The sequence below is a fragment of the Manis pentadactyla genome, chromosome 10 (genome assembly GCF_030020395.1).
Source record: "Manis pentadactyla isolate mManPen7 chromosome 10, mManPen7.hap1, whole genome shotgun sequence".
Lineage (NCBI taxonomy): Eukaryota > Metazoa > Chordata > Mammalia > Pholidota > Manidae > Manis > Manis pentadactyla.
In genome coordinates, this window is record NC_080028.1 from 14322250 (window position 1) to 14344844 (window position 22595).

Sequence of the window (22595 nt, forward strand, 5' to 3'; positions counted from 1 at the left end):
CTGTTCCTTCTACTGAGAACAGCCTCCCAGCTTCTTCCAAGCCCGGCTCGGTCTCCACGCTTCAGAGCAGATCCCTTCTATCCATAAGCTCTGCCTAGTTCCCTGGCCCTCTTCAGACCGATCAAGCATCCTCCAGCTGCGTCCTTCAGCTGTGCCTGTACTGTCGCTGGGGTAGCCTCACTGCTACAGTGTGTCACCTGTTTATTTATCTGCCCCCCTTGCACCTTGTCTGTCCTTTTCACATCCTTTCCTCTGCGTCTAGCACAGAAAAGTGGTAGCGTATAGTGAGACTGTGCGGTCTGAAGCCAGGACTCTCGGCTATGTGATCTTGGGTAAGTTATTTAATCTCTCTGTGTCTCAGTTTCCCCTTCTGTAGAATAATATCCATTAGACATCTACATCATAGAATAGTTAACATTAAATAAATGTATGTAAAGCACTTAGCAAAACGGCTGATACGACGTACTCCTCAATAAACGTGACCATTATAGTAGATGCTTAATTAATATTTTTTGAATTAATGAAAGAATGCCTTGGCTCTTGGTTTGGTGTCTTGTTTTAGGAGGCTGCCAAGGACAGCAGGCCCCTTCTTAGCCTGGGGACCTGCTTATTGTTGACCTGTGGCTGGGTTTAGGCTGCCCTAAACCATTGAGCGTGGGGACAAACCCCCTGGATTTCTGGGGGCTATGAACCCCCTGGCTGGCAGGTCCACCCTGACGACTGCACCTTGAACTCCTGGCCTGGCCCCTGCTGTAAACTGGGTGCAGAACTTGCCTTCCTGACTGTCTCTCCTCGTTCAGCCCTCAGAGGTAGGATTGCCCCTCAGCCCCTGTGCTGTCCCAGACGGGGGTCCTGTTGGCCCTTCCCTCAGATTTCTCTGTAAGTATAAATGCCTACCTCTTCCCATTCAAACAAAGCTTTGATTTAGAACATACCTAAAAAAGCATAAAATACTCAAAACACTTCTAATTCTACTATCTTTTAAATAATTTTATTAAAAATCCCCCAAACTTCTAAACTATCCAAGTAAAAGGAAGAGAGGCCACAGGGGAAGGACTAAAACTCACTTCTCGAGTTGCTTTAAAGGCTTAGCAGTTTGGAGTGACTTTCTCCCTCTTCTCAGCAACCTGCCTTCCTCTGCTCACTCCCTACCACTCCCACTAGCCCCTACTCTGGCTTCCCAAATTGCAAATATCTCCTACCTTTAGCTCTTTTTACCATTCTCTCCCAGAATTCATTGGGAGGTCAAGAGGACCATGAATTATGAAAAACCAGGCATGTGCTCCCCAGTTTGCCATAGTCCCCACCACTCCCTATTCTTTACACAGAAGCCATTTCACTCATTTAGAAGACCTTCTTGTTCCTATAAAGATGCCAGTTTGGGACCCTAGGCACTGATCCCTGTCCTTTAAAGCAGATTCCTAAAGAATCATTATTTGGTAACCTTCAGTTCTCCTAGCTTGAAATGCTGTACTGAAGATGCACAACACTACATGCTCCATATTCCATTTATTAATAATTCTATTTTACCCTTTTTCTTTCATACTGTACATGCTGAGCCTCTCAGGCCTTCTTTTCTTTTCCTGGTGTTAATCCTTGGAATTTCAATGCTTGGCCTGAAAACCAGGCCCAGTTAATTGCTGGTCAAAGAAAAACTGTTCCCTCCTCCACTATATGGGAAATCGGATTTTATGCTGTGTCCTTGCAAAGGTTTGCTCTCACAAGGGTGTCTTGCAAGGCACATAGATGTCAGAGATTATCGCTATGTCTTGGGAAGTCTTTCAGTCTCTAATGTCTGTTAATTTGATTGGCTTTATAATTTGTTGCCCTGATAATATTTTAATGAACACCTGTTTTCACAAAGTAGAAATACTTGTGGTTTTGGTACATCCTGGTTTGCTCACATCAATGATACAGCTGTAGCAAAAACTTGCATCATTTAAATTATTTATGATAGGAAGAAAAATACTTTACAGTAGTTCCATGAATTCAGCCTTTTCACTAATTTAAACTAGCTCACCTGTTTCAAAAGTAGAGCTTTTGCTAAAGAGTAGAATTTTCAGATGCTTCCATCTCTCAGATGTTTCCCCATTTTTATAGGAGAAGGAAGTAGGAAAGTGCTCGGCTTTTCTCCAAAAAGGAATCCTTTCTCTTTAATACTTTGTCACTCCCCAGGCAGCAAGAAGACAGGCCCGAATAGAAAGCTCATGTTTCTGGCTCCAAGGCAGCCGAGTATTTCTTTGCCTTCTTTCCAGACTGATCAGCCAGGCTACAGCGGCCTCAGGATCCTCCAAATGAAATCAGTGTCTGATGGAAAGGTTTCTCCTGGGATGTCCCAGAAGCCAGTATGCAGAATGACGGCATTAGGACTTTGAACCTGCATTCTAGGTCCAGCTCCACCTGAACTGACTGCAGGCTGAGCAGAAGCTCCCACGCCTCAGCTGTGACATTTATGGTGACCTGCACTGCCTGCCTCCTGGAGTGGCCTGAGGATTACCTGAGACAGGGCAGATCAAGTGCTTGCCTGGGGCTGGCTCAATGCAGTGTCCAAGAAGAATAAAAAGTGATCAATGCTGCTCTGATGGGATTCTAGAGCATCCAGTCCCCTCAGCTCAGGTATGTTCCCTTGTGTGTGTGCACGCACGTGGTGGAGGGGCACGTATTTCCTTTCCTAGTTCCCTGCAGAAGGATGCCATTAGAGGAACGCTCCTAGCCTGTCACTGTCCCCTGCCTGTTTCTCCTCAGGGAGGAAGGGAGACCTCTGGGAGGGGAGAATTTGGGGGAAAGAGCTGCCATGCGCAGCTCAGCCATCTTTTGGAACCTACCTGCTTGCAGGAAGGGCCTGGTTGGGGAGGCCTGGGGTAGTCTGTCACTGTGACTGCAGGAGCAAGTCCCTCAATTACAGAGATGAGGTACTGGCCAACCTCCATGTCTGCATTCCCAAGGCACATTCTCCAAAGCAGTTACCATGTAATAAAGGTGATATTCTGATCTCCACCTGCCTGACTCCTGTATCTGTCCTGTTTGTCCTCCAATACAGCCCACCTTCGCTTACGGCATTTGCTTCCTCTCCCGCCTCAAATCAGAAAGCGACAGCCCAGCAGGGCGCAGCCAGTGAGCACTCACCCAGGCGCGAGGTCTGTTTCCTCTTGATCTCCGTGAGCTTGGGGATCGGGTAGGGCCCATAGCAGTGAGTAAAGATGACACACAGCTGCTGGCTGATCACTTCGTTCTGCAGGAAAGAAAGAAGGCCTCAGGTCCTGGGGGCTGGGTGCGGCCTCATGCAGGCTGTCGGCAGGAATGCGACCCCCAGGCGAGGGGAGCCCCCAACTGCCTGCAGGTTCCAGAAGAAACCGTCCTGGATGTCACACATACAATCTGCCCTCGCAAGCCCTGGGTTTGCTTGCCCACTGTCTGTTTCTAGTGGGGTTGTTGACAGAAGCATCATTTGTAATCAAATCCCTCTTTCTTGCCCTAATCATTTACCACCCATTGGGAAGCAGGTTTTGTAGATCATGGAGCAGAAAATAAGCTTTTACCCCAAGCACTCTGTGGATAAAATGAGAGTTCCTGTGGCCAGGATTCTCACCTGGCCCTGGTTAACTAGCTCACTGCACACCTGTGGGCAATACATGGTTGTTGACTCTATAAAAAGAGCTCCACCGTGCTCTGGGTGCAACACTGTGGCAGGGCTGCAAGGCTGCAGGAGAGCAGAGCAGAGGACAGAGGGGCCCAGAGGCAGAGACCAGCTTGCTGCGTGCAGACTCGTTCTGAGTGAATGGGATTCTAGTGACTGACCTGCCACCTGGAAATAAAGTTGGGTATAACCCTTTCACCCCAAGAACGTTTTGCTGTCAGTTTCTTTGGTCACACTCCACAGCGAACTTGCCTGGGGCTGAAACCCATCAGCAAGACACACACCTTTATCAATACTCCAAAATTCTGGAAGCAGCTACTTATCCTGAAAATAGCAGCAGGAAGCCCTTTTGATTCTGTAACTATGCTCTCCACTACCAAGACACAAGTGCTCCTGATTCAGCTTTCTTAGGAATTTGATTCTGGTGCAGAAGCGTTTCCGATCCCAAAGTGTTCCGCTGAATCACTTTCTCCAAGAAAAAAAAAAAAGTGGAGGGGAACAGCTCTGTGACGCCGAGCTACAGCTGCCTCTGACTGCTCAGGGACGAGGGAGCCTGTTTGTGACTGACCCCTGCCCTTCACGTTCCTGCCTCTTCCCCCTTGGGGTCCACTGCGGTTCATTAACCTCCCCCCAGCTGCGGGTGTGCAGGAGGGGAGCCACAAGTCACAGCATTTTGATGAGGGTGAAGAGGGTTAAAATTTGGGGCTAAAAAGCGGGAATTAGATAGACATTTACAATAAATTAAGAAAAGTAGGTTGCAACACAGTTTGTATCATGTATTTTTGGAAATAAAACCCTACCTATATAGTTGGGTTGACAGATGTATATAGAAAACCTCTGGAAGAATAGAGTAGCTACCTTTGGGTGCGATTATGATGTTTTCTCTTTTTTTTTTTAATCAACATTTTCAACAAACAAGTGTTGCTTTTGTAAATAAAAACAACAAATATGATCTTTGATTTTAAAAAGATGGTTTTTGGACAACTGATGATGTCAGTGGTTCAAGTTATTCTTGAATCTACTTCACTGGGCCCCAAAGCAGAATACAGTTTAACACATGAAAAGAAAATCCAACCCTTTGATTAAAGTAGATGAGATCCTAAAAGGCACCATGTCACCTCAGATGTGACCCACAGAGGTACCCAATGGGACACAACCATACTGGACAGAAAAGGGATTCTATTTCCAAAGATGTTGAATGCTCCTCTCAACACTCACATTGTGACTGCCCGTCTCATGGCCTCATGCAGTGGTTCTCAAAGTGTGGTCCCTGGACCAGCAGAATCAGCTGGACACTTGTGAGAAATGCAGATTCTCAGCCTAGGCCCCCTGAGTCAGAATCCACAGTAGCATGCTCAGCGTGGCGGGCAGAATTATGGCCCATTAGATGACTGCCCGTCCTAATCCCTGGGACTACAAATACCATGTGCTATTGTATTATATCAATAGTATAGGACTATTGTGCTATCTGTGAATATGTGACACTGCAGGGCAAAAAGGCTTTTGCAGGAGTAATTAACGTTACTAATTAGTTAACTTTAAAATAGGTAGATTATCCTGGATTATCTGGGTGGGTCCAATGTAATCACATGAGCCCTTAAAATTAGAGCCCAAAGAGGAATTCAGAAGGGAAGGAGAGAAGTCAGAGGGAAACCTGAGAAGGACTTGGATGTACCACTGTGGGCTTGGAGATGGAGGGGACCACATGGCGAGCTTGAGAGGAAATATGACACTTGGAGAAACATGTGACCCCCAGCTGACAGTTGGCAAGGAAATGGGACCTCAGTCCTACAACCACAGGAACTGAACTCTACCCAAACCTGTATGAGCTTGTAAGTGGATTCTTCCCTCGAACCTCCAGAAAGGAACACAGCCCTGCTGACACCCTGAGTTTGGCCCCACGAGACCCTAAGCAGAGAGCCCAGCTGAGACACTGTGTCTGGACTTCCAACCCATGGAAACCATGAGATAATAAATAGGTACTGTCTTCAGCCCTTAAGTGGCAATTTGCTCCTGCAGGAACAGAACACTAAATATACTTCACCTGCAGTCTGACTCAGATGCACCGCATTTCATCATCCCTGTGACCCCGGGGGGCCAGACACACTGTGGACGCTCAGTGAGTCCTTGCAGATCACAGAGGAGACGAGGCCTGTGACCTGTCAGATGCTCTGCACAGACTGCAGGATGAATGGCGCTGGTCTCACTCATCTGCACCAGGTGAGCTGTGCTGCTGAGTCAACCCCCACCTAACCAACTCGAGGCGAAGGAATGAAAGTCCATTTGGACCTTGGGGACCCTTAGAGAGGCAGGAGCAGCCAGTGGACTCCCAGTGGGGCTTTGTTTGGGTGGTGGCGGTTGTTTAATTCAATTCAATAGCTACTTATTAAGCATCCAAGAGATGCCCCAAGCCGTGAAAGGAGGTGCATTTGGGGCAACAAGAGCAAGCAGGGCAAGACCCCTCCTCTTGGAACTCATAGCTCCCCCCAACTTCCGAACTTCAGGGTGGGTTGTATTGGTGAGAACAGAAATATAAGGGCCGGCCCTGTCTGCCCCAGATGGACAGTCCTCAAGTACTTAAACATTATCTGGGAGGCACATCACTGCCCACTCCCAAGGGAGGGCTCCACACAGTGACTTGATTCCAAAGAGCACAGTTTGGAAAAGGGAGAAAAGAGTAAGTTGGCTGTGAAGAAACTTGACAAACACGACCTCAGCCAGGTGGTCAAGGTCAACGACAGCAGTGACTATTATTGATGGTATGTACCACGGATGTGGTGAGAGCGGCCCCTGTGGTCTTCCTCCCCAAACCCAGAAGCCCTGTCCAATCATGAGAAGACATCATATATTCCACTAGAGGGCATCCTGTGAAACACATGACCAGTACTTCTTGAAATTGTCATCAAAAATAAGGGAGGTCTGTGAACCTGTCTCAGCAAGAGGAGCAACTGAATAGAATGTGGTGTCCTGGATGGGATCCTGGAGCAGAAGAAGACATTGGGTACAAAATGAAATATGGAACTGAGCTAATACTAATGTATTAATCGTGGTTCATGCACTCTAACAAATGTACCATCCTAATGTAAGACATCAATAATAGGAGAAAGTGGGTGAGGGGTTGTATAGGAACTCTGCTATCTTCTGTTTTTCTGTAAATCTAAAATCATTCTAAAAAAATGAAGGCTATTATTATTTTTTAAATCTGTCCAATGAAGAAACAGGATAATTATAATGAAAGCCCTGGAAGACCAGGAGGGAAGGGGAAAGGAGGTTGAGGATTAAAGAGGACCTCAGCAGTCCCCTGGGCTTTATTCGTTCATCCCCCAAAGGTTTCATGAATGTACACTTTTCCCCATGCACTCAGCTATGCATCTATCCATTCATTCTTTCTTTCTTCAGATACTTATTGGGCATCTTCTAAATGCCAGGACTGGCTAGGCCGTGAGTGCCAAACACAGTGTGAAGGTGACAGTGATGTGCTCAATTTCAGCACCAGAGATACTGCCTTTTCCAGGACTTTCTGGATGCTTCTCTTTCACAGACCAGAGCCCTAAGAGAAAACGGCCCACTTGAATTCATCTGTGTTTGTCGAGGTGTCTGCTCTGTGCCCTTCTCTGCATACTTCCTCCAGGTGGTGGGGTTATTGTTATATTTCACTCCAGTTCCCTGGCACCCAGAATGAATCAGGACACGAGAGATGCTCCTCTGAGCAAGAGGGGGTGCTGTAGTATTAGCATGAGTTAACAGCTCCACTGGGATAGGGCCTGTTGGGTTAGGTGGTCAGCTGGGGCCATCCTGTGGGTTTGGCCAGCTCTGGTCCCAAGCCTGAACACCGTGGAATGGGGCTCATCACATTTGAGGCTCAGTCTGTTTTGGAGGCAGGGACCATGAGGTAGTTGCGGTAATGTTCTCTGAGCAGCCTGTTTAAGCACAGTGCTTTTAGGTCAAAGGTGTCACAAGGCTCAGCCTGCGGGGGCAGCAGGCTGGTCTGTGCATGCAGGCTCTGACCTGGGAGGCCAACGCGAGCCAGGGCAGAGGCGTGGACTGGGGAGGGGTGGGCTCTGGCCAGGCTCAAGTACACAGCCCCATTTGTGGTTGTCACTGTCCTGCTGTTGGGCCCGTGCCTTTCAGGTCTCTCTGGGAAAATCCTGGGTGTGCACAAGGCAGTAAACTTGGGTCCCTGGGACTCAGAACAGTGCAGCTCAAGGGGAACGCAGTGAAGTTCTCAATACCATGCTACCAGGCGATGCTCCTGACATGGGCTCCTGGGGATTTGGGGGTTGACATCCTTCCTCTCCTGCTCTGACCCCTCATTTCTCTCCTAAAAAGATACCAAAAATATGTTCCTTTCTTCAGAAAATGAGTGCTATGATTGATCCCAAAGGTCTTTTCAGGTGGTGTACAGTTGGGCCCTATGTAGTAGTAAAAATACAGACAATGGGTCCTAGTCCTCATTCTTCACTTATTAGCTCTGTGACCTTAGGACACTTACTCAGCTTCTCTGGGCCCCATGTTCTCTTCCAAAGTGGATTTAAAAACCTGCTTGGTGAGGTTGCTATGAGAGCAAAAAGAGGATAACACATCACCATATACCATTAGGCTGAACCAAAGGAAAGTGCTGAGATTTGACTATTTTTAACTCCCAAAATAGCAATTTCCCATAATTCAAATGAATCCTGATTGTTCTAGATTTTTAAATTAATGGCATGTTTCAGGAAGAGAAAAAAACCCTCACTGCATTAAACATACATATCCATTTTTAAGACCTATTTCAAATTAAGAAATGCTAAAAGGTGAAAACAACTATATCAGAATCAGGAGGATGTGGCATGGCTGCTACTTTCTGGGACCCCTGGCAGTGGGTTCTGTGCCTCAGCCCATCATCAAACCCAATTCATCTCTACAGACAGGCCCCTCCTTGCGGAATATGCTGGGCTGACCTGTGGGCCACAAGCCTCCCTCTGCTGAGCACACCTGGAAAAGATAGAAATGGGAAGGGTGCCCACCCCACCGGCGTTGTATCCAAGATGAAATGGAATGTGTGATGAACTAAAGGACTTTAAATATCACCCATGTGTTCTGATATGTAACGTCTGTTCATGGACTGTGATTTGCACTATTTATGATAGTAATATAACATTTTCTTTTCAAGTACATTTAAGCCATGCTACATTGACTAAAGAAAACCTATCAAGTAAATAATAACCAGGGAAAAATATCTTTTAGGAATGCAAAGGAAATCAGACATTCGCGGATGAAGGAAAACTAAGAGAATCTGTCACCAGGAGACCTATCCTAAAATAACGGCTGGAAGAAGTTCTCTAGCTGAAAGGAAAGGATAAAAGGAAGGAGGCTTGGAACATCAGCAAGAATGAAAGAACAGGGTGAGCAAAACTATGGGTGACCACAACAGACTTTTCTTTGTCCTCTTGATTTTCCTAATTACATCTGATGGTTGATACAAAAATGGCAACAATGTCTGATGTGGTTCTAAATGTATGTAGATGAAATATTTAAAGATAATTATGTCAGATGGGGAAGGGTAAAGGCACATGAAGGGAGGTAAGCTTTGTACATGTCACTTGAACTGGTAAAATGATGACACCAGTAGACTGTGATGTTGTGTGTGTATAAGGTAATATTGTAGGCAACCACTAAAAATGCTACACTGAGAGTCACTCAAAAATAGACAAAAACAGAATTAAAAAAACATTCACATAGTCCACAGGAAGGCAGGAAAAAGAAAAGAGAGAAACAAGAGACAGACCAAACAGAAAACAAAAAATAAGATGGCAGAAGTAAGCCCTAAAGTAGCAATAATTGAATAAAATATTAATGGTCTAAATACACCAATTAGAAATGTGTTGGTAGTGTGGAAGGAAAGTCCAACTATATGCTGTTTACAAGAGACTCACTTCAAATCTAATGAAATAGGCAAGTTGGAAGCAAAAGGATGGAAGAAATGTATCACACAAACATTAATCAAAGGAAAGCAGGAGTGGCTACATTAATATTAGATAAAGTGACTTCAGAGCAAAGAAAATCAGCAAAGCAAGGAGGGGCATTGTATAATAAAAAAAGGGTTAATTCACCAAGAAGACACTGTAGTCCTAAATGTAAATGCATTAAACAAGAACTGCAAAATAAATGAATCAAAAAAGGATAGAACTGAAGGGAGAAACAGGCAAATCCACAATTATAGTTGGGAGACTTTAACACCCCTCTCTACTTAAAGAATGACTAGACAGAAAGTCTGTAGAATATAGAAGAATCCAACAACACCATCAACTAACAGGATCTTATCCACATTTACAGAACACTACACTCAGCAACAGAGAAAACAGCTTCGATAAGTGCCCGTGGAACATATACTCAAATAGACCATATCCTGGGACATAAGACCAACCTCAAAAATTTAAGAGGACTGACATAATACAGAATGTGTTCTCTGACCACATGGAATCCAACTAGAAATCAACGATAGAAAGATAATAGGAAAATCTCCAAACACTTGGAAATTAAACAACATACTTTTAAATAATCCAAAAGCAAAAAAGGAAGTTTCAAGGGAAATAAAAATATACTGAAGTGAATGTAAAATGAAAATAAAACAATAAAATTTGTGGCACACGGCTAGAGTAGTGCTGAGAAGGGTATGTATAGTATTAAATGCATACATAAGAAGAGAGAAAAAGTCTCGTCAGTAAGTTAAGTTTCTACTTTAAGAACTGGAAAAAGAAAAGCAAATCACCCAAAGCAAGTAAATAATAAAGAGCAGCAACTGATGAAATCTGGAATAGAATAGTAGAGAAAATAATGAAATGCAGTGTTGGTTCTTTGAAAAGATGAAAAAAATTGACAAACCTCTAGGAAGATGGACAAAAGGAGAAGACACAAATTTAAAAATCAGGAATAAAACAGGGGCTATCACTACAGACTCAGCAGACAATGGACGCATAATAAGGGAATATGATGAACAACTACACACACAGAAATTTGACAACATAGGTGAAGTGGACCAATTCTCTGAAAAACACAAAGTACCCCAGCTCACCCAGTATTAAACAATCTGAATAGCTCTAGAACTATTGAAGAAGTTGACTTTGTAGCTGTAAAAACTGCCTGCAGAGAAATCTCTAGGACTATATTGAAAAAGAATAAAACTGTCTTTATTTGCAGATGACATGACTAAGTAGAAAAGCTCAATGAATCTATAAAAAACTTCTAGAACTAATAAATGAGTTCATCAATGTCACAGAATACAAGACAAACATACAAAAGTCAATTTTATTTCTATATGCTACCAATAAATACATGGACAAAACAATAAAAAATGTGCTATCATTTATAAATGCTCAAAAAAATGAGAAATACTATGTATAAATCTATCAACACAGGACTTGTAATGATGCAAAGTCCACAATACTGATGAAAGAAATCAAAGAAGACATAAGCACCTGAAGAGATATACTATGTTCATGAATTGGAAGACAACATAGTAAAGATGTCAGTTCTCCCTGAACTGATAAAGAAGTTTAACACAATTCCTATTGAAATCTTGGCAAGATTTTTTTTGTTGATATTGCAAGTTGTAAAATTTATGTGGAAAGACAAGAAACCAGTATGGCTAAAATCATTTTGTAAAAAAAAGCATGAAATGGGAAGAATTAATCTACCCAATTTCAATACTTATTTTATAGCTACAAGAATCAAGACTGTGTGGTAATGGTGGAGGGACAGAAACATAGATCAATGAAACAGAATGGAGAACCCAGAAATTCATACACCCACACACAAAATAACCAACTGACTTTTGATAAGGAGCAAAAGTAATTCAATGAAGGAAAATAGGGGGTTGTCCAAATGCTACCTTCTCAGGTAGACTTTTCTTACCTTCCTAAATTGGACCTTGCCTGCCCTAACCCAGAGTCTATATGATTGTCCAATTTTATTTTTTTCCATAGCATTTATCGTGGTCCCCCTGTTTCTGCTGATTTACCTCCTTGCTTATGGTCTGTCTGCCCCACCCTTGGACACAGTAAGCTCCAGGAGGACAAAGAACACGTCTGCCCCATCACCAAGGGAGCACAGTAAGCCCTCATGACTGCTCAATAAATAAATGCCCTGGGGAATTACGTGTGGGAGAAATGGGCCAGGAGCTCACACTCTTTAAACAGATGGATTTTTAAAAATGACTCTATTGTTCTGCTTTTGAAAAAAATCTAGAGACACTGAATTCTTTTGAGGTTAAGACATAGAATGGGGGCAAAAGAGCACATCTGCCACAGATTTCATGTAGTATGTGAATAAGCACAAGTCAAAGATAGGAACAAAGCGTGTATTTCATTTTATAGGATAGCTGTGTTTCTGTGAGTTGATCATAAAGTGAATTTATTTACAAGAATTCTATGTTGTCATCCACTGTGCTGATAAAAGCAGGTATTTGTTTACATAGGATGCCAGACTCGGTCTGAACAGGAATCGTTCAGTGGAGGGCAGGGGAACAACGCTATACAGTTGTGTGATATACAATGTATAGTTATTACTATCCTCCAACAGGATGCTTTATGAGGTCACGACTTTTTATTGCACTTCCTCAACTCTTTGAATTTCTCTGCTATCCTCTCTCTCAGGTCTTTTTCTTCTTTTTTGAAGCAGAGTAAAAGTTTTATTTAAAGTTACTTAAAGAGAGAAAAAGTACAGGACCTCAGGGAGGAGAGGCACCCTGAAAGGTTGGAGAGAAAGTCTACACACTTAAAAAGTGTGGGTGACCTAAGAGAGAGGTGAGCACTGAAAGATTGGGGGTTCCCCCTTTTAAGGATTTTTCAGGAATGTGACAAGGGCTAGGGGTGTGGACTTGTTAAGTGGTCTCAAGATGTTTATCTTTGATGAGATATTAAGTTTCTTATCAAGTTCTCAGGTCTTATTTGACCACAGGAATGTCACTCACGGTTTGGGAATGCTTGACTTCATTCTGCAGCCCTGGGAAATTTATCCAGACCCCACCTTCAATGTGTGTAATTGTAATACCACATTTCTCCAGTAGGGGTTGCCACTGAACTCCTTTAATAGCAACCTAACTCTTGAATGGGACAACTTTCTCAGGCTGCCCCCTCCTGACTGATCATGTCCTATTTCATGGTCTGGGTGCTGATCACACAGGTAAGTTTACCTTGTGAAGATTCATTAGGTTTTACAGTAATAATCTGGGCACTTCTCTATATGTATATCATACTTCAAAATAAAATTTACTCTAAATATCTATAGATTAGGCTTATTTGATATACAGGATGCTTCAGTGATTACTAGAATTCCCACCACAGCCTGAAGAAAGGGAAAAACAAAAACAGAAACAAACAAACCCCAAAACTAATTTGAACACCAGACCCTGGGGACAGAACTAGGAATGTTTTTCAGTAAGGTGGTTTCTTAGGTACTTTCAGGTGACAGCCTTCTGTCTAATCGATCTATCTATCTATCTATCACCTATCTATCTATCTATCTATCTATCTATCTATCTATCTATCTATCTATCTATCTATCTATCCATCCATCCATCCACCTTAAATTGGGGATTGAGGGAGTGAGGGGCGGGAGAGTTTGGCTTTGAAGTGCTTCCAGCAGTTTTTTCTTTGTGGACTTGCCAAGGCCCATTACGTGAGGGCTGGCACACCTGCTCCCATTTGGGGGCTCAGTGGGGCTTGACATCAAGCACAGATCTAGCCTGCATGGGCCCTGAGACTCTGGGCTAAGGACTGGGTGTGAATGAGAATACCTAGCAGGCCTCTCTCTGGACCCCAGGCCAGCTGCTCCGAGGCTCAGAAAGCAGGTGGGCCACACTGCTGCTGCTTCATGGTGCGGCCATCCCTGCTGTGCAGAGAAGGCAGCTCCAGGTGCCCCTCTTCACTCTTGGTGGGCAGCCCACTGGCCTAGTCTGCAAGGGGAACCCCTTCTGCCCTTTTGAATTGGGGGCCTACTTCCCCTCAGACTTCATAGGCTCTACTGTCTTAGAGAGACCCCAGAGTTCTCCTGAGGGGCAAAGGAGGAAGAGGCTGGTGCTGGAGCCAGACTGCCTAGGTTCAGTCCCAGCTCTGTCACTCCCCAGCTGTGTGACCCTGCAATGTTAATCACCCTCTCCATGCCTCAGTTTACCCTCCTGTTAAATGGGCATAAGAATAGAACCCCCTCAAAGGTTGTTTCTGAGGATTAATAAAGTTAACCTTATAATGAGCTTAGGCATATAGTAAATATGAAATATATATTTTAGCTTAAAAGATCCTCACTTGGGTCCTGAGATAGTTCATTATAAAAGGGTCCAAGGTTAAATGAGTTTGGGAAACACTTGACTGCCTTTGTGACTTAGGGTATCAAGGCTCGGTGGTAGACAAATTGGCGTGACCCAATGTTACCCTGAGGGGAGGAGCTGTCCGCAGGCCGGTATTCACGGCTGACTGGTATCTAGGTTGCAATGAATGGTTAACTATGTTGGTGACACCCTTGCTGAGGGATGGTTTCTAGAGAATCCCCTTTGGGATATTCTGAGTGCCACGTCCTGTGGTGAAGCCATCTTCATGATAGAGATGGCTTGTAAAGAAGCACTTGCTAAGTGGCAGGGACAATTTGATGGGCACTGACTCATTTTATCTTCACTACCACACTAAGAGGTTAATACAATTATTGTCCCCCTTTTCAGATGGGGAAACTGAGGCAGAGGGAAGTTAAGTAACTTAATTAGGGTCATAAGGCTAATAAGTGGCAGAGACAGGCTTGAACACACACAATTTGGCTCAAGTCCATGCTTTCAGCTACGTGCTCCTCCTGAGAAGCCCTTGGGTATGTATGGTTGGTGCACAAACTCCTCTGAGCCTCTCAGGCAGACTGGTGCTTCCATGGTCACAGTGGTGGGACACTTGTCACAGCCTCCCCTTGCCCTGGGCTTGCCAGTGGCCAGCTGGGAGATAGGCACTCCGTGGCTGTCCGTTCTCAAAGTTCTCCACGAACTTGCACAGCAATGCTGCATGGCCCACCGGCAGGGACTGGATGTCTCTGTGGTGTCACCAAACACTTTTTAACAGTTGACTTCAAACAGCCCAAGGCCTGAGCTGGTGTTTCAAAGGAGCTGCAGCATTCCTTGTTGCTGGAAAGTTAGGTGTCAGCAGGAATTCAGAGGCCCGTTAGAAAAGGGTGAATCTCAAGGGGTCATGCTAGGCTCATCCAATCTTCTGCACCTGAAGGGCCTTCTCCAGGGCCGGCCTTTCCAAGAGCCTCGGCAGGGTCTGTGGCCCACTGAAGCAGCAAACTTGCACCCACTTTCCACAGAGCCTGTCCCACCCTGAGCACTGCTTCCCAAACACCTCAGAGGCCCCTGGGGCACATGTGCTGGCAGCATCTCCCCAGCTTTCATGCAAGTTGCCTGGGAGCGTTAGAAGATATCTTGGACTTTGCCCCATGTGCCCAAGTGCCTTGGGATGTAAGAGGTGCTCAGCAGAACAGCGGCCCAACAATGGCTGCACAAGTCCCATTACTCAGCTGGGTACACATGCCACCAGGGGTGTGACCTTAGGGATCCTGCCTGGAGAGCAGGCCCAGGCTAAGGGATCACTGACAGCCTGAACCTCTAACCTGATTCTCTGCCAATGACCACAGCAGCATTACATTCCTCTTACCTTGCTCGCTTTCAGGATCTCAAACATGAGTGGCAGGCCTTGGATAATGAGCTCCTCCGTGTACTCTTCCTCCTGGATGGTCTTAAACTCCTTTAGCAGGCACTGAATGAGAGGCCTGCGGTGCTGCTGGAAGGCGATCCGCAAAGACTCCAGCCACGTGTGCAGGGTCCACGGGACACCTGGAACGGGGGAAGGGAGGGATAAGGGGGGGGCAAGGCAGGAAACAACCAAAAGAGAAGGTGTGTTTTCATCTGCAAGCCGGCCTGTCCCCAGGACATTACTAAATTATGAGACCAAGGGTTTGACTTTGAATCAAGAGAGCCAGTGTTAACTTTTTCCTAAAGACTTGTAGAAGTTGGAATTACAGGTCATGATTCAATTCCCTTAACTGTGGGTGTCCATTTCTGCATGCTACTCACATCATCAGGGGCTGCATTTTACAAGATAGAATCATTGTGAAGAATACTGGAATTATTACACATATTACTTATGCCTAGTTCATGCTTCTGAGTTCTGACTTCATTCATCTCCGTCCCTTTTACTTTTCAGGGAGAGAGAAGCTCGGGGAGGGAAAGAGTCCGGCCCAGGACCAGACGGCATGTCCATGCTCAGGCAAGAGCTTCGAGCTGGTGAAACCCACTGGGGACTTCACCCTCTACTGCTCTGGCGAGGACAGATCTGTACATCTGAGTAAGAGGACCCGGGAGGATATCGCTGCTGCTCCCCTGTGCACACAACATTTCCATCTGCAGACACTTCGCTGGGTCTTCCTCCTTTTATAGAAAGCTCTCCGGCAGCTAATGGCTGTGATTTGCTCCTCTCTCTCATGGTGAGGCACGGATGAGAGAATGTGTATTACAACTGCTTATAACAAGCAGACGGTTTGGAGACTCTAGCTTCACAATCATGCTAAACAGGCTCTCAGGGCAGTGATATGAAGGTCCCACCTAGTAAGCAGCCACCAGAGGCAGAGGCCCGTTTCCAGAACAGTGTCGGGGGGCCTGCCCTCAGGCCCTCAGCCTACCTCTGCCTGCCACACTGTGTGCTTAAGGCCAGGCTAAGTCCACTGCTCCTCTGCCGGGGCTAATGCCGTCCAAATGGTGCAGTCAGAGTGAACCTGTTCCCCAGACACGCAGGAGAGATGGAGCTGGGAGAGCTCACGCAAGGAAGGGCCCCCCCTAATCCTCCCTGAAAGTGGCTTTGCCCCCGGACTCAGTGGGCACAGCCCTGGTAAGGAAGGGGCACCCGCGTTCTAGCTGCTCCTCACCTGCTGCTTCATGGATTTGGGGGCTCTAAGGCAGCGATTCCCCAACCACTGGGAACCACCTGGGATGATTGTTAAATATAAAGATTTCCAGCCTTTATCCATCCAGACCCTCGACAGCAGAGCCTCTGGGTGTAGGGCCTGGCAATCTGTATTCAGACAAGCTCCCAGGTGATTCAAATGCTCAGGGTCCAGAGCTTGGGAATCATGGAAAGATGACCTGGAATGGGTCTTTGGGCCTGGCGGGATGCTGCTGTCAATGGGGGCAGTGTGGGTGTCTTAGCCAGGAAGTGCTGCAACCAGCAGATGAGAAGTTCCCTGGGCGTGTGTGTGTGTGTGTGTGTGTGTGTGTGTGCGCGCGCTGCTGTCAATGGGGGCAGTGTGGGTGTCTTAGCCGGGAAGTGCTCCAACCAGCAGATGAGAAGTTCCCTGGGCCCATGTGGGAGGGTGTGTGTGTGTGTGTGTGTGTGTGTGTGTGTGTGTGTGTGTGCACGTCAGACCTAGAGCCGGGCAGTGGTGCTGTGCCCAGCGGTGGAGGGTGCCCAGACTGACCTATGCTCCTGATATCAATTGTGACATCCACGTAGCCATGCTCAGCGCTGTGATACATGGCCTCCCTCAGGGCCCTCAGTTTGGCCTTGCTGTTGCGGCTGGCACACAGGGGAGGCGGGGCTGTCTCCGCCAGGTCAGTCCCCTCAGCCAGAATCTCCTCCAGGGACAAGATGTCACTCTTCTCCTTCTCTGGCTGAGCGAGCAGTTTGCGGAACACATTCCTGTCAATCATAAACCCAGAGAGGAAGACACTCAGAGAGGGAAGGGCTTTGCCGGGGTGGGGGAAGTGGGGAGACCACTCACTTGGGACAAGGGAATGGCGGGACCTACCCTGGGGCAGGGGTCTCAGAGGCCTGCCTGCAGGCGCTGGGTTTTGGGGAGGGAGGAGGTGTGAGGGAGGGACTGGCTGTGTTTCCTGAGGACAACTTGCAGGCAAGTGCTTTCCTCAGATACCTAGAAGGCTCTAGAACTCTGCCCTTCGATCCATCAGCTTGCACTGCCCCCACAGTGAATTTGCTTGACTTGAGGTTGTGTGTCGTAAAATCTGATGGGGTAAATCCTGAAGGAAACAAGGTGGGAAGGAACCAAATTTGAGGGTTTTTATTACTTGTCAGTTCACACGGCCAATGTGATGCACTGTGACCGACCCTGGCAAAGAGTGGTGTCTCTGTGAGGTGCGAGCTGGTGCAGACAGGACACACAAGCCAGTCTGAGCCGGTGTGTGCTGCAGGAGGTTGGCTCTTTGCAGAAAGCTGGCACTTGTGGCCTCTCTGGCCGGGCCTGGGGCCTGGACTGCCTCTGGGCCCCACATCCAGAGAGGTAGTGGGTCTGGGGTAGGCCTGGGAATCTGCATTTTTAACAAGCACCACTGGGGACCTTGTGGCTTTGGCCCAGCCTAGCCTACCTGTGTCCGTGGGCTGCAGCCTGGCTGAAAGAGTTCATATCACCCTGGGGGGTTGTAGAAATTCCATTCCTGTACATGGTTCCTATCAGGGGATCTGCGCCACGCTCCAACAGCAAACTAACCAGTTCAAAATTTCCTGCAAGCCCAGAAGAGGGGGTTTTATAAGAGAATCATGGGAGATGTACAGTTACAGACACAAGGAGGAGCAGGGTGGTGGAGACCCTTGGCCAGGATAAGAGTCGGCGGCTCTCACCTACGGCAGCTGCGAGCTGGAGGGGCGTCTCTGAGTAGTTCTCCTCGCCGTGCTCCACAGAGCCTTCCACCTTGGCCCCGGCGTCCAGGAGGAGCTGCGAAGGAAGAGTGCCCACTGAGACGCTGACAGGACATGCGCCGTGAGGCGGTGTCACAACGTGGTGGAAATCTGTGCCATATCAATGCTCCTGCCCTCCCTCTGGGCCAGTGACCACGTGCACAGGGCTAAGGCGACTGCTCCTCAGGATGAACTGAGAGCCTCTCTCATCTTCTACAGCCTCAGACCACTTGAGGGGTGGTCCATGGAAAGGAGCATCAGCTTGTTTGAAATGCTGGCTCTCATGCCTCACCCCAGAACAACTGAGCAGGGGTCTGCATTTCAACAAGGTCCTCAGGTGACTTTCATGTACCTTAAAGTTTCCAGAAACCCTGAGCTAGATGCTTACGGCACCTGAGTGCTGGAAGACTCCCTTTCTCGGTAGGGTCCACAAAGCCTCGGAGAGCGTTACGGTGCCCTCTTAGAACCACACAATCTCAGGGGTTCTGAAGGACCTTGGACCCCCTGGGCCAACCAGGGCGTGAATCCCTTCTAGAATACTGTGGATGGCTCTGAGGACAGTTTAGCAAATGCTAAGTTTCCTGGCCAGCAAGATCAACTACTAAGGTGGCCAGGAGTTTGGCTTCATGTGACTCCATTCTGGGCATTTCCCCAAGATATCTGAGCTTCCTGAGAACAGAGATTCTGTCCATGACAGACCCATGGTGAATGTGCTGTCAGCACCGCTGATATAAAATGAGGGGGAAAATGTGCCTTCTTTACTACCCAGTCAGGGCTACCTGGGGGCGCAGCTGGGAGGGGGCTGCCTACTTGGCATTCCATGACTTGTACGCCTGCCGTGGAGAGGCGGCCTGGCTCCTGTTGGGCTCTGCTTGGCTGCCCGCTGCTCTGTTCCTGACTTATAGGCTGGGGATGCTACTGCGTGTTAAGGGATGGCATTTGTGCCCCTAGGCTGCCCTCTGATCCTTTCTTTCTTCTACTAGGAGGGGACCGGCCACGACATTCTACAGGCAAAAAGCCAGATCTCCGTGTGCTGTGTCACCCACTCAGCCTCCTGGAAACATGCCTTTGTGCCTGTCTCCAGGATTCCTGCACCCTAGGAAACAGCAAAGGAGTCCCGTGGAATTCCAACACTGCCTAGTGGTCCCTGTAACATAATTTCCTGCTCTGCGTAACCCCAAGAGACCACCTAAAAGGAGGTGAGTCCCCGAGGGTCCTGAAGCTCAGCACTCAAGATGGGGCCTGGTGGGCTCATGGATGCGGATTTGTTTTTCCCGAGCAAGTGAAGATCAAAGTACTGGATGGCTATTCACTGAATACCAGCTCTTCAATGGCCAGAAAAGGTGCAGGCAATACACACTCATATTCCCAAAGGACCTTGGGTGAGGACATCTCTCCATACCTGGGCAGCTGCTTCAGAAGACACGGGCGAAGGCCCTACTCTAGACCTCTCAGCAAGCAGGGTCCAAGCAAGTGTCTTTTTGGAATGGCTCACTTGCTGACTTGATGCTTCCCTCCACTGTTGAAAACCACTGGACTCTATGCAAATACTGGGGTCACACTTACGGGGAGGTCCTAAGGTCTCACCGTGGACAAGTCTTATGTTCATGTTCCGACACGCAAAGGGAACAAATCCACAAACCCACAGCTCAGGCCCCACCCTCGAGCAGCTGGGAACACCTTGGTAGGTTTGCCACTCTGTGTGTGAGGCTACGTGTGCGTACAGATAGTTTCATATTGGTTAAAGCTGGGCCTTGTAGATCATTCCATATATATTCATTCATAGGATACAATGATGCTATATTTAATTGCAATTAACCAATATGAATCTCTTAGGGAATATGCATGCTAGGAGAGGTAAAATTAAAGGTGTGGATAGGGAAATACATTAATACCTGAACTACAGGAATATGTCCATGCAACACAGCAAAAGTCAGAGCCGTCCAATGGCGGGTCTCAGGGTGGACAGATGGATATTTATGAGGAGTACTGACAACCTATAAACAAATTGAAGTTATTTTCAAAATGTGACCTTCACAATACTTAGACTAGCAAATCTGACCTATCAGTGGCTGGGCATGTGGGCTAGAGGTGCACAGAAGGGCATCCCGGAAGGTGCCTTGGGAAGTGTTGGTAATGTAGGGTAGTGACTTTATGTCTTCTGTGTGTGTAGAATAGGGACGCTTTTGCTTCTCATTTGAAAGGAGTTAAGTGGATGACTTCTGACCACCTCTGAGGTGCCTTGGGGAAACTGTAATGGTGGTTACAAGGGGGAAGCTCCCCTGCCTTTCTCTTCTTTCTGCTTAAGGGAGGCTGGTGGTTCTGAGAGCTATGGGATGTCAGATAGCGTGAGATGCCGCTACCGTTGTATCCACACCTTTAGGGGGAATTCTCAGCAGCAGCAAACCCCAGGCAAGGGGAAGGTCTGCTTCAAGCTCTCAAGCGAGGGAAGACCACCCCCCACTGATGGGGGGATGTCACCGTCTGATCACAGCTCACCCCACGCTGTCCTCATTTCACTCTTCTGCTGGCTTCCTGATAGACAAAGACCCACAATGCTATTGAGAACCTGGGCACAAAACCTTCCCTGGACACACCGTGAATGAGCAATCTGACACTGGTCTTTCGACATGGGCCTCAAAACATCCCAGGCCAAGAGAGAGGCAGCAGGGCAGCTAGAGGTTGGGGTCCTGCAGGATTGGCACCTACACATGACTTTTCTTTCAAACACTCCTGGCTGGGGCCACAGGACCGTGATGCCTGTTTCATTCCGAGCAGTTGAGTTGATCACCCGCGGGGGAGAGGGCCTGAGCTGGGAGCCGCGGGATGGGCTAGACAGGACCAGAGCGCCCCACCAGCACCCAGGGCGAGGCGCCCTTTCAGTGGTTCTGCATGGTGCCTGGGGATTCATAACAGGGGGAAAGAAATCCCCAATGCTTAAAACTGTAAAATTTAATGGTTGTGAGATCCAAAATGGTTCTGGATCCAAAACTGTATCTTTTGCCTGCCCTCCTCAGATGAATATGAAACTAATTAAAAAAAAAAGTGTGCAGTAACAAGACTACAAGAGCATCTAATTTTGAACTAAAAAGGCTTCCCCAGGTTGCTGAGTTAGGATGGCAGCATGTCATTCTTCCTAGCCCCTGAGATCGCCAATATCTGCCTGCTGGACAGAGTGGCTCTTAACAAAGCATAAGACCTGGTCACAAAGCATGATTCCACCTAATGCAAACCTTGTGGAAGGGGGTAGGACCAAGACAATTGAGTCCCAAACTTATGCTCACTACTCTGGGTTCACGCTTCCAACCACTCTCTGAGATGAATGCGGTTTTTCCTCCACGTTGCAGATGATGACTGAGGCTCAGAAAGGCGAAACCACTTGCCCAAGCACATAAGCAAGTTACTAAGACTCGGCAGTTTCAGAATTTGAATCCAAGTGTCAAATTGCAAAGCCTGTGTGGTTGTGTTTTCTGCTCTACCACACCACCTCAAGGAAGCTTCACAATTAACTTTAAGACCTCTGGCTTCAACTCAGACAGGTGAGCTCAGCAGGATTTGGGGGAGAGGGCAGAGGATCTGGGGAAGCTGCACCTCGCTCAGGGAACACGCACCGCCTTTGTGTTAGAGGGGAAGGGCTGATGGCTCAGAAGCGCTCTCTCTGTCTGGATCCCCAAACGGATGGATTAGCGTTGAGAATCAGAGACTCAATCAAATGAGCGAAGGAAAACTTGGTGCTCCTTGAGGCTTCTTTGGGTGTTTTTAAATGAAATGTACATGCAGGCAGCTCCTTGGAGTGTGGCTGGGCTGGGGCCTTGGGCCAGAGGAAACCTGTCATCTGGTCTGACCTATTTGCTGGACTGAGTACCTTATAAGGTGGCTCTCGGGAGAAAAAGCCCCCCTCTCTTTACTCGCCTTCTCCTGGGGACTGCCAAGCCAAGGGGCCCTGCAGCCCTCTGCACCCTCACCTCCACATTCAGGTCAGCTCCGGCATCCAGCAGCATCTGAACCATTGCCTCGTCCCCACGGACGCAGGCGTACATCAGGGGAGTCATGCCCTGCGGTAAGTTAAAAACCAGAGAATGTAGAAGGTTTACAAGGTGGCTGTGTCACTCGGCAATAACAAACGGAAAATTTTACGTGTACGTAGGAGGTTGTGTGTGTACTCAAAACCCAGCATTAAAAAATTAACATGCAGTCCTATAATTTGTAAGGTCGCAATCCTCTATATTTTGAAAACCAAAGTGGAGGCAAGAAGAGAACAT

General features: G+C 47.2%; 1 protein-coding gene across 4 annotated transcripts in view; it reads right to left on the bottom strand.

Annotated features, from left to right (window-relative positions):
• Nucleotides 1–22595, bottom strand: part of ABTB3 (ankyrin repeat and BTB domain containing 3) — a 287710-nt gene that overhangs the window by 18665 nt on the left and 246450 nt on the right. For 3 of the 4 annotated variants that reach the window (XM_036891314.2, XM_036891317.2, XM_036891315.2), the window contains 7 exons: nt 22299–22388; nt 20229–20330; nt 18277–18370; nt 18024–18159; nt 17120–17340; nt 15304–15482; nt 3127–3232 (listed from right to left, as the gene is read on the bottom strand). In XM_036891314.2, coding sequence (XP_036747209.1) covers nt 3127–3232; nt 15304–15482; nt 17120–17340; nt 18024–18159; nt 18277–18370; nt 20229–20330; nt 22299–22388 — 928 coding nt within the window. The remainder of the gene's footprint in view (nt 1–3126; nt 3233–15303; nt 15483–17119; nt 17341–18023; nt 18160–18276; nt 18371–20228; nt 20331–22298; nt 22389–22595) is intronic. The other variant, XM_036891316.2, reaches the window with a different exon arrangement.